This window comes from Grammomys surdaster, unplaced genomic scaffold (assembly GCF_004785775.1).
Source record: "Grammomys surdaster isolate TR1022 unplaced genomic scaffold, NIH_TR_1.0 364, whole genome shotgun sequence".
In the NCBI taxonomy this organism is placed as follows: Eukaryota; Metazoa; Chordata; class Mammalia; order Rodentia; family Muridae; genus Grammomys; species Grammomys surdaster.
In genome coordinates this window covers 1,311,333-1,322,737 of record NW_021604783.1, presented here as the reverse complement: position 1 = coordinate 1,322,737, position 11,405 = coordinate 1,311,333, and the positions used below count along the sequence as shown (strand labels likewise).

Genomic DNA, 11,405 nt, shown 5'->3' with positions numbered 1-11,405 from the left:
TCTCTCTCTCTCTCTCTCTCTCTCTCTCTCTCTCTCTCTCTCTCTCTGGTGTGTGTGTGTAGGTGGGTGAGTGGATAGGTGGGTGGATGGATAGGTGGGTGGGTGGTATGGCCACTCCTACCAACTCCTCTGGGGATCTTCAGCCTCACCCACAGCCACATGGAGAAACACTCTATCCCGATAGACAGGATGCTTCCTCGCAGTGGATGCTGGGCTGAGGCAATCTGCAGATCATGAGGGCTGTTCCCAGACGCTCTTCAAAGGTACAAAGGGAGCAACAGCAGCTAGTAAGGCATCTATATAGCTAACTGGGGCTGAAGAACACATGGTGACCCACCTAAGGGGCTGACGTGGGAAGCTGAGGCACCTGCTCTCATTGTAGGTCAGTGATGTCTGTGTCCGAGGGCAGGGCTCTAGTCAGTCTCCTTACAGCCTTCAGAGTTTACAGTTTGGTAACCCAGGCTGCAGCTAAGTACTCTGTGTGCCTCTGGCTCGGTAAGGTGAGAAGATGGGGAAGGACCCCCATGGGCTCTCCTCCAGCCACTCACTCCCCTCCTAGGATTCTGTGCCTCCAGACCGGTTATGCTGGACATCCAAATGGAGGACCACAAGGTCCTCTAATTCCTATGTCCTGTGCCTGGTGCCCTCCCTGTCACCATTGCTCGAATCCTCTACAACTTGATGTGTCAAGTTTGTGCCGAGGGCAGTGAGCGGTCATTAGTGCCTGTCACTCTCAATCAAACAGCTCCCCGCCCCCACCTGCCAGCCCAGCACTGCTGATGGCAGTGACGAGACCCAAGCATGGATGCCAACCCTCCTGCTGCTGCCAGTGTGTGTGTATGTATGGGGGGGTGGGGATGTGCCTGCTCTTCTAAACTAGCTTCAGGCCACTGAGCTTCAGATCCAGCCCAATCCTTGCTCCTTGAGTGAGGATATGCACACTGCGCTGGCAGGGCCTGGCAATGGCTGCCTCCCAGATCAGATGGGAGGGAAATTGCTCACCACACTCCCATATCCCCTGAGACAGGGAAGTAGGTATCTCAGCCTCCTAGGATTGGGGCCATCCCATTTACTGAAGAAGTGCTGAGTTCTGTAGGGTTTGAACATGCAGCTATCAGAGCTGCCTATAGAGACAGAGTCCTGCATGAGGGAAAGAATGTTTTAGGTCTTCAGCCTGAAGTGACATGGGGTTAGATTATCCAAGGGGTGTATGGGTAAGCACCCAGGTTGGCAGCAGGGAGACTTGGATTCCAGTCCTGAATTTTCCTTCTCACTGGCCAGTTTTTCCTTTGCTCAGTTTCCCCAGCAACGGTTCTCTAGTGTGTGAGTACAAACCTCTAGAAGTAGTGACAGAAAGGTACCTTCCTGTCCTTGTCCCAGCGAGAGCAACTGCAAATGCTTCTCAGGGTCCACACCTTAAACAGTGTCTCTGAAGCCATGACTAGTGGCTATGTGCTGCAGACCACTCCAGAGATGTGCTGATTAGGCCAGAGGGAAGGACCAGGGAGGAGGGACAAGGTGAGCCATCTAATGGGAACTTAGGGCCATACTCAGAAGCCTCTGAGTGAAAGGACCCGGTAGGGGCCTGCTTCTGTTGCTGGGCTCCATCACTGTGTGTCTTTAAGACAACCAGCCAGCCCACTGGCTGTCGTTCCTTACTCCTGATTTTGTTTTTAGATCATGAAAATGTCTCCCTCTTATTTGCTCTTCTTTCTTTCTCTCCATTTCTAGCTGCTCTGAGAAGCTGTCACCTTGCTTCAGCCTTTGGGAACAGTGTGAAAGATAGGGTCCATGTCCCCAGAAGCCTGAACCTAGGGCCTGCCAGATTCCTTCAGATTCCTGGGAAGAGAGGTTGTGGCTGCTACAGGGTTGCAGCAGGCTGAGATTCCTTGCCCCGTTTCCAGGAGATACAAGGAGGTCAAAACGGGGTGATGACCCATGGGACCTAAGTCATCTCAGAAACGGTGCTGCAGTGGGCAAGAGCTGAGATTTCAATCTTGATGCTTCCTATAGGTGAGCCTGAGCATGGCGCCCATCGGTCACTCTCCTCCACTTTCCTCATGTGTGGACAGTGTAATAATCACACTGTTGCATACTGAGCACAAAATGTGTGCTGGACTCTGTTCTCAGCACTTTACAATTGTGGGCCAATTTGGTCCAGACACCACTTGCCCATAACTGAGGCCCTCACACCCCTGCTCTGCAGACACAGAAACGGCTGGGGAACTTGCTCAAACTTTGCCTTAACTTTGTGAACAGCATAAATGATGCTCTGGCTTTAGAGTCCAGCCATACAAGCACTCTGCAGGGTTGACTCCATTAAGCACAGCTTCTGCAGGAGGAGGCAAACAGAACCACTGGGAGTAGTTCTGGTGTGTACTGAGTGTCCACAAAGGTGGCAGTGGGCATTATGGTTGCTCTTATTGCTTGGTTGTCTCTTCCCTGCAAAGCTGGATGGTCCACCAGACAAGCACAGCAAGGCACCCACTCGGTTTTATCTTTGCAGAGGTAGTCAGAGCAGCTCAAAACAAGATGACAAGGAGCTCAGGACAGCATGCCCCCGGGTGCCTCCCCCATGCTCATGCCAAGATAGCAAAACTGAATAGACCTCACTTCTCAAATCTCTACTGTTGGCTCTCAATCTCCCTCCTTAAAGTAGAGAGATACTGTTGGCTAAGAATCTAAGCATCTCTCTCCTTAGAATAGAGAGAGGAGATGTCCTGGCCCCAGCGCATCAGAGGGTATGAAGGGAAGAATTGAGAACTCTATTCCATCACTACAGGGGTATCTGGCCAGAGTTGGGGGATGGGGAGAGGGGGGAGAAATCCCTGAGAGTTTAGGCAGGAGCTTCTCACCAGGGACTCCCAGAAACGCTATTTACAGGGAGCTTTCTCTTGCTTTTAACTTTGACATCTTCCAGAAGTTTCCCTGTACAAAAGCAGCCCCGTGGTGGCTGTAATTTCCATGTCACATCTCTGCACACAGCACACTCCACCCCCTTCAACTCCCTCCCCCACAAGCACCTTCTCCTGCCCACCACACAGAAACAGCTTCTCCCTGGTTACAGCCTTCTGCCCTCCACCCCTCCACCCCTCCACCAGAGGAGCGCAAGTGAAATGGGAAATTGACAGAGGGAGGGAATGGGGGCAACTTCAGCTAAAAACCAAGCTTTGGTTGGAACTTCTCTGTTTCCTAGTGAGCATCGATTCTGGTTGGTGATCCCACGTTGCTACGGCGACAACCCCAGCTGTGGTCCAAAGCCCCAGCCCTCGAGCCCTCCCCACCAACAGTGAGCCACTTACTGTGATGGTGTTTTCCTTGCTCTGTTTCTTGCCTGGCGATGAGGATCCCAGGTTCTGGGGAGAGAGGTGAGATCCATCATCAAAGCTGTTCTCCATGTTGGACATTTTTTTCCCCATCCCTGTTCCCCAGGTGGGTGGAGGGATTGGTTAAGAACCCTGAGCTGGGGAAGTTCAGGGGTGTCAGCCTGTTGTTAACTCCTGAGTCACCATATTCTGGGTTGGGGCAGGCAATAGCATCTTAGAGCCCAAGCTGCTGCAGAGTGCTCAGGCTCCAAGCAAAGTGGAGGAAGGCTGAGCTCAGACTCCAGGGAGCCACAGCAAACCAGGTCTCCCTTCCTCTCCTTTCCAACTGGGATTTGGAGAGTTAACCCCTCCACTGCCCTCTACTGGTAACCAGACCACGTTGCCAAAGCATAGGAGTGAAATGACAGGGGAGCAGAGAGTTAAGGCAGATTGTAGGCCACCCTCCCACCCCCAACCCCAGGCACAGAGGACTCAGCACATGACATCGTATTCTGAATGCCCCCCCTCCTAGTCTGTAATGTCAAACGGTGAATGCGTGGAATGAACACAGGCTTGGCTCAGCCACCTTGGCAATGTGCCTTGGTGCCAGTGCCTGGGAGCCACAGTGATTTCCCATAAGCAGAGCATCCTTCCAGAGTGCCTTTTTATATTGTCCCCACTGTCAGCAAGAAAACAAGAGTCCTAACTACCCATGCCCCCATAAGTGATGGCCAGAGTCCCATGATTGTGTTGGTGGAGATGGCCAAGAACAGCCAGCTTTAAAAAAAAAAGCCACATTCAACACGAGAGACTATTCAGTCCTGAGACTTTAGAAGTTCAACTCCACAGCTCCCTAGACAGAACCCTGAGATGTCACTTGTTCTGGGTCCCATGATGCCCTTGAAAACAGCTCCCTTGAGGTACCATGGATGACTACTCTGTGTGTTCTGGGGTTGGCATGGGTTCAAAGGTATGAAGGGCTTTACCAGTGAGCCTCAGGGAAGCAAGATGATTTCACTCACCCTCAAGCCACATATCCCTGAACCCTGGCAAGGGGAATACCTGGGGATGGGCGGTTCTTACTTCAGAAAGCCATCAGCAAGCCAGGCCAAATGGAGCTCACCATAGACCCTTCCTAGGTACAGACTTACTGCCTTGATCTGACCAATAAAGGACCTGTTCACAGAAAAATCCCATCCGCAGATCTCTTGGTGAAAAGCAGTCTCAAGGAGCATCCATTTGATGGATAACTAACTTTGAGATGAAGGCCGTGGAACTGACCTCTTGGAACCTCAGGTTTTCATCTCTATAATGGACTGTTCTCACACTTCTCTAGCTAGTACCAGTCCTGCATGGCTGGAAACCTCACTGGAGACACACTGACCTGACAAGCTTTCAGTCACTTTATCCAGTCACCTGTGCTTGCAGCAACTCCTCTGCCACCCTGACATGCTATGGATGGAAGTCAAGCTTGTGGCCAACGATATCTTCTATAGTATTTTTAATCCATCGCTGTATCCAGCTGGACTGACCTGTACCCTTCCAAGCTACCATTACCCTTCTGGGACATTGACTATAAGTGCCCAATGCAGAAGACAAGCAGAGAGCCCTGGGTGGCAGTTATCAAGAAGGGGCGGGGACAACCATCTCTCTGTGGTTCTTCCACACAGAGACACTGGCCAAGCCCATACCTGCCAAGAAATGGGCAGGCCTGCCTCAGGGCTAGACTCTCTTCTTTGCAAGTCTCCCTGTCAGGGACCAACATTTCATTGCTACTGTCCTTGTGTGCCTACTGTAGTCCAGGATTGACGGTGGGCAATAAAGGGACCAGTGACCTTGGCCATAAGTCTGTATATGGCTGCTGTTGCTATTGTAGGTGTGAAGAACCAGGAGGTAAGAAACCCTATAGAAGTCATCCTCTGCTGGGCTGGGGGGGGTTGTTTGTTATTCTCCACTGTAAGGAATGCAAGTTCCTAGAAACATAGCTAATTCCAAAGACAGAGTGTAAGAGTACTTTCTGCGCCAGCAAGTCCGAGAGAACTTAAATGTGGGTGGGAACATAACAAAAGGTCAAAGGAGCTGGTCTCGGATGAGCCCCCTAGGCCTCACTGGGGACCATCTGAGATCAATAGGAGTAATGACCACCAGGTAGTCACCCCACATTGGGCGGAGGAAACACGCCATTCCAGGAGAATACCCATGAAAATCTACAGAGTTCACCACTTGGAAATCCCAGTGTCAAACTGTGATTTTGACTGCGATTCTCACTGATACTCAAGGTACAGAGTGATTATTGTTGGAAGGCAGGACAGTCACAGTGTCACACCAGTGTCCCATGGGTTACTCATCAATCAGAAAGGGGAAAAAGTGAAATAAATCTAGTAGTTACTACAGTGACCCAGGGCCTCCCCAACAGGGTGCAGACCTGCAAGTGTGAGTCTCCCCGGAGATGCAACAGCCAGCAGCCATCTCACCCCACACAGAAAACCTGTCAAATCCCAAGCTTAGGTGTAAGCGTGAGAAAGCAAACAGACTAAGAATGTAGGTTGGCCTATAAGACAACGAATGACCTGGAGTCTTCAAAACAAACTAGAAGTCAGTGTGAGGGCAGGCAAAAGAAAAAACCATGGGGCATCAGCCTAGACAAAGAGACGGACACACACAAGATGACAAAAGCGCTGTCTCGTGGTATACTAGTCAGCAGTAGGAATCAAAGTTGAGCACACTCAACAGAGACATCAAAAACATCCTGAGTGAAAGCAGTCAGCCAGTAAGGAGCGCATACAGCTGACCTTCCTGTAGATAAAATGCCATAAAAAAGTGGCTGGATTCAGAAAGTAGGCTAGTAGCAGCCCATGGCATGGGGGAGGCCAGGAGGGATGCAGATTCTCTACAATCCGTTGTGATGCAAGATGCACAGCTATGAGTGCCCTAAAAACAACCAATGATGCTTGGTTGGCACCACCCCCACTTCCCTGCCCCCCCTTCCTTCACAGGATTGGGCGTTGGTCTCTCCTTATAACCTACAGAGCTCTAGTCCCAGACTGTATTTTAAATGATGGAACTACATAATAATTAGTTGCATCTCAACAAATGAGGTGATGAGGTAGGTAGACAGCCGGACAGAAAAGGCAGGTGGGGGGAGTAGTAGACAGACAGACAATGATAGAGAGATGGGGCTAAAGAGACAGAGTAATCAACATTTTCATATCAAAAACTCGAATGGCTGTTGGCCTGGGGGAAAAAAGCAGGTATAAAAAGCATTTTAGTGACTAGTAAAGAGTTAGGCTATAGGATGTACATGGTGGTAGTATTGGGTTTGTGTTTTCTTGGTAATGATACTCTGATATCTTTCCCATTGGTTTACAATTAGAAGCACTTACATTTAGAGCAGTAGGTCTCAACCTATGGTCTTAGGAGCTGAGACAGTGCTCAGTATCAAAACTATAACTATGAAATAGCAACAAAAATAATTGTATGTTTGGAGGGCTCCCAAGACCATTGGAAAGAGATATTTTCCGATGGTCACAACCCATAGGTTGGGAACCACTGATTTAGCTATAAGTCAGGAGTTTTGCTTTATGTACAGGTGGGGGAAGTCATGAGGCCATTCATGAGCTAACACGGGCCTATTGCCACCGCTCACTGAAAGGAGATGCTAGGTCAATGGGTCTGTCATAGAAAGCCCCTGACTTTCATAAATTTACAGATTCCTACAACAGACACTTTTGCATTTTGCCCTTTGCATATAATTCTGGAGAATAATTTTTTTTCTGGACCCAGACCTCACTCCATAGCCCAGGGTAGCCTTGAAGTAGAGACTCCTCCGTGATCTTCTTGACTTGTGTATTGCTTGCCTGGTTCTCCTCCATTTTGGCTGAACTGCCAGCCTGACATCCTGACATTCTGACTGTACCCCAGCAACTCTGCTGTCAGCAAGAACACACACTACTTGCTAAGCAGTGAGCAAATCCATGACATGCAGGCTGACAGCCCCTCTTTTAAGAGTCTTTGTAGCACCCCTCCCCAAGGATCTCCTGGATCCTAAGCCTTTAGTAGGGGGTTTCCTATAGGTATAGGAAAAACCCTCTTTAGTTCCCAACACTGTGTCTTGTGCTCCTTGTGATGGGCCATGTAGACCCCTCCTGCCCCATCTTCTGCCCTCCCACACCTGCCAATTTAGTAAGTCACAGCATGACACATACATGGTGTCTGTGGGTTCTTGGAAAGCTTCACCCTCCTTCCTGTCTCTAGGCAGCTACATGCTGCACCCTCTGTCTGGAAGAATGTCCGCTGTCCCCATCTTTTTGTTAACCAACCCTCCTTGTAGCCTTCCACTCCTTTAGCCTAGCATCTTTTCTTAAGAAGCCCATTACTGATGCCTTCAGCACTACTGGTTTGGCTTCTCATAGTGCACACTTCCTTCTGTTCTTACTGCTGATAAAATTAAACAACTGTTTACCCATTGTCCTCCCCAGCTAGGGCTGAGCCTTTTCATACCTCAGAACCTAGCAGAGACCTAAGTGGACAATGGGGCGTGTGTTATTGAAGCTGGGGGCCTGGGAAGGGACTCCAGAGACAGCATCTCAGCTCTTCTTCCACTTAAACTGTATTCTTCGACATACCCTGTTAGGTGCCTATGCCCCAAGTGCCCCATTTTCTCCTTTGTGTCTTTTGGGGTAGTTAGGAAGCCAGCATTACAGAAGGATGAATTACAAAAAGGCCCAAGTAATGGTAGGCAGGAAGAGAAGTGCAATCTAAGATCTGCTTCCACAAAGGTTGGCAAGGCTATTAGCCTTTGACTCCTGGGTTCTCTCCCAACCAGGATGGTTCCCGTTATCCAGGACCCAAGCAGCAGCACCCTTGATGTCTGCAGTACTGAAGCTGTCCACTGGGAGGCACCAAATCACCACCACCTGTACCCATCCACCCAGCTCTCCAAAGACTGGGCAATGGAGACCTCAGGAGTCTCAGGACATTTGGTGTGCCTGCCCCTTCCTGCTATCCGCATTTTTTCCCATTCGCTGGCTCAAGAAGAGGGAAACCAATAGGCACTCTGCAAATCTGGGCTTGGCCATTGTGGCCTCAAATCCTGCCTCTTTGATAGTTACCTGGTCCTTCATTCACTCATATTTTAATTATTGTTCATAGGCACACACATGCTAGAGACCAAACCCTGAGCCTTGAACACTCTAGGTAAATACCACTGAACCACGTCTCAGTCTGAGATATTATCAAGAGCAATTATGAATTATGATTGGCAGTCGGGGATGGAGAGTAAATCTCCCTGCATATTGAAGAATGCTGTGTGTGATTAGGCATTGCCTGGGCCCTGCTGTCTTTTAAAGGAGATTCTCTCAACCCATTCATGGTTAGCTGGTAGAGCACTTTTGATAATTAGCTTCAGTGGTTCACACACTGAGTTTAAAAAACAGCGGTTTCCTTTTCAAATGTTGTCTTTTTATAGCCTAAAAGAATACTAAAGGATCTACTTTACAGTTCTGGGATGGAGTGGGTAGATGCAGATTTACCTTTTCCACGTACCACACTATTTATTTTTGTTTCTTCGAGGAGGTCTTAATTCAGGGTTATCAACCAAAAAGAATATTTTTCTAACCTGCCTGTGTGTTGCAGTCACTGTCTACCAAGCTGGGGCTAAGAGCTGGCCTTCCCTGGAAACCCAGTACCACACACCCCTTATCAACTGTGGTGTGTGTGTGTGTGTGGTGTGTATGGTGTGGTGTGTGTGTGTGTGTAGTGTGGTGTGTGTGATGTATGTATGTGGTGCGTGTGTGTGGGATATGTGCATGGTATGTGTGTGTGATGTGTGTTATGTGTGTGTGTATGGTATGGTGTGTGTGTGTGTGGTGTGTCTATGCACATGCATATATGTGAGAATACACAAGGTGTGGCAGAGGCCAGTCCCAGTCACCTTCATTTCTGAGACATCGTCTGCCATTGCCCTAGAGATCACCAACTGCACTAGGCTGGCTGGCCAGCGTACCCCACTGATCCTCCTGTCTCCACTCCCAGCTCTAGGACTACAGGGTCACCACCACGGCCTGCCTCTTATATGGGTGCTTGGATTGGACTCGGGGCCTCAGGCTTGTGCAATAAGCACTCCACCTGCTATCTCTCCAGCAGCTGCATCCTATTTTCTTAAACAAAAAAACTGTATCTGTCTTTTATAAAAGTGAAATGTGTAGATTTTAGAAAACTTGCTTCATATTTTCAAACTAGGTAATTCCTTGTTGTCAGAGCCGTCCTGCCCACTGTACAACAATGGGTGACATCCCTTGCATCTACTACATGCACCAACACCCCCTCTTTGGTGGTAACAACCAAAATCAGAGATGCCACCAAATGTCTCCATTGCAGAAACTCAGTCTGAGATGCAGTTAGGCCACCACAGATGATCTGGTCATTTTTCTTCTCATAAACTCAGCTTTTCTTCTTCTAAATAGGACTGTACACTCTTTATTTACACACACACACACACACACACACATGCATGCACACACAAACATGTTCACACCCATGGATGCTCAAACACACCCACCCCTCCCACCCACCAACCCCCATATGAGTACAGGTGTTCATGGAAGTATGCAGAGGGTATCATCTCTTGGAGCTAGAGATTGTGAGCTGTCTGATATGAGTGCTTGGAATTGAACTCACATCCTCTGGAGGAATAGTATACTCTTAACCCTTGGGCCCTCTCCTCAGCCCTCCCATCTGATTTAAGTTAGAAGCATTTTCTGAGTCATTACATTTTCTTCGGGGAGATGCTTTTAATGGCTGTGTAATATCACCAACTGACTAGATGTCCAGCACTGGAAGCCATTTTGTCAATCCTTTGTTGGATGGTTAGAGTAGTCCAGTGTTCTGGAGGAATAAATAATCCGTGTATGAATGACTTTTTATATAAATCAGAATTCCTGAGTATATTCCAAGAACAGATACAACAGGAGAAATTCTTCCATCCAAGGCCTACAGCACACTGATGAATCAGCTTCTAGATTCTAAGCTGCCCCAGCAGCATGGATGCTTTACATGGTTGAGTGGGAGCTTCACAGTACTTCTGAAGGCCAGGGCAGTCACCTTTCAGTAGGGAGGAAAGAATGGGGAGCTGTTTCCAGTGTCTTTCCTCATGGTGCTGGCAGAGCAGCGTGATTCATTGTGGTTCAATGGTAACTCATGTCTTCAGAAACATGCTCAGGTCAGATGAGAAACCATTTTCCCTTCTAACACACCGGCCAGCTTGTAGAGGGGCTATTGGTGGCTCAAGAGGACATGTAAAGCCAGGGTTGATTCATGACAAGCATGTGAACAGGAATTTGAGAGAGTCAGACACAGTTCTGTGTAGTGTTAACTAAGCCTTGATTCCCACTCTCCAGACATGGTCTCCAGTAGCAGCACCACGATTGGCATCTGAGTGCTGCTGGGGATGTACACCCTGCTCACATCATATCCTGTATAAGAGGCAGGAGACTTGAAAGACCCATCTCACACCGAGCCTCAAGTTCTCCACCACAGTTTACTGAGCCTGAGTCCAAACAATGCTTGGTCCCCTGAGAGGACAACTTACTAAGTTTCCAAACTCGACAGCCTTGGCTGCATTGAACTGGGTGTCACATCTTAGTTGATGGCACTCACAGAGCACAGGGTATTTCCCTCAGTGACCACACAGAAGCAAGAGCATACATAGCTATTGACCTCAGCAATATTAACACCATGGTCATCAGTCATCATCACCATCATCACCATCATCACCATCATCACCATCACCATCATCACCATCATCACCATCACCAGCACCAGCACCATCACCAGCACCAGCACCATCACCATCACCAGCACCATCACCAGCACCATCACCATCACCATCACCATCACCATCACCATCACCATCACCATCATCAGATATTCCTGTAGGCTGTCAATGTTGATTCTAGAGAAAGTATGACAAGGCATGGAGGCTTCCATAAGACGCTCTTCTAGATACTTTGTGAGGAGACCACCCCACTACACACATGTGCTCTCTCTTTCTCTTACACACACACACACACACACACACACACACACACACACACACACACA

The 11,405-nt window shown here is 48.8% G+C and overlaps 1 protein-coding gene across 4 annotated transcripts in view; it reads right to left on the bottom strand.

The window, feature by feature from the left end:
- Positions 1 to 11,405, bottom strand: part of Gas7 (growth arrest specific 7) — a 234,896-nt gene that overhangs the window by 32,511 nt on the left and 190,980 nt on the right. For all 4 annotated transcript variants that reach the window (XM_028780144.1, XM_028780147.1, XM_028780145.1 and 1 more), the window contains exon 5: positions 3,303 to 3,356. In XM_028780144.1, coding sequence (XP_028635977.1) covers positions 3,303 to 3,356 — 54 coding nt within the window. The remainder of the gene's footprint in view (positions 1 to 3,302; positions 3,357 to 11,405) is intronic.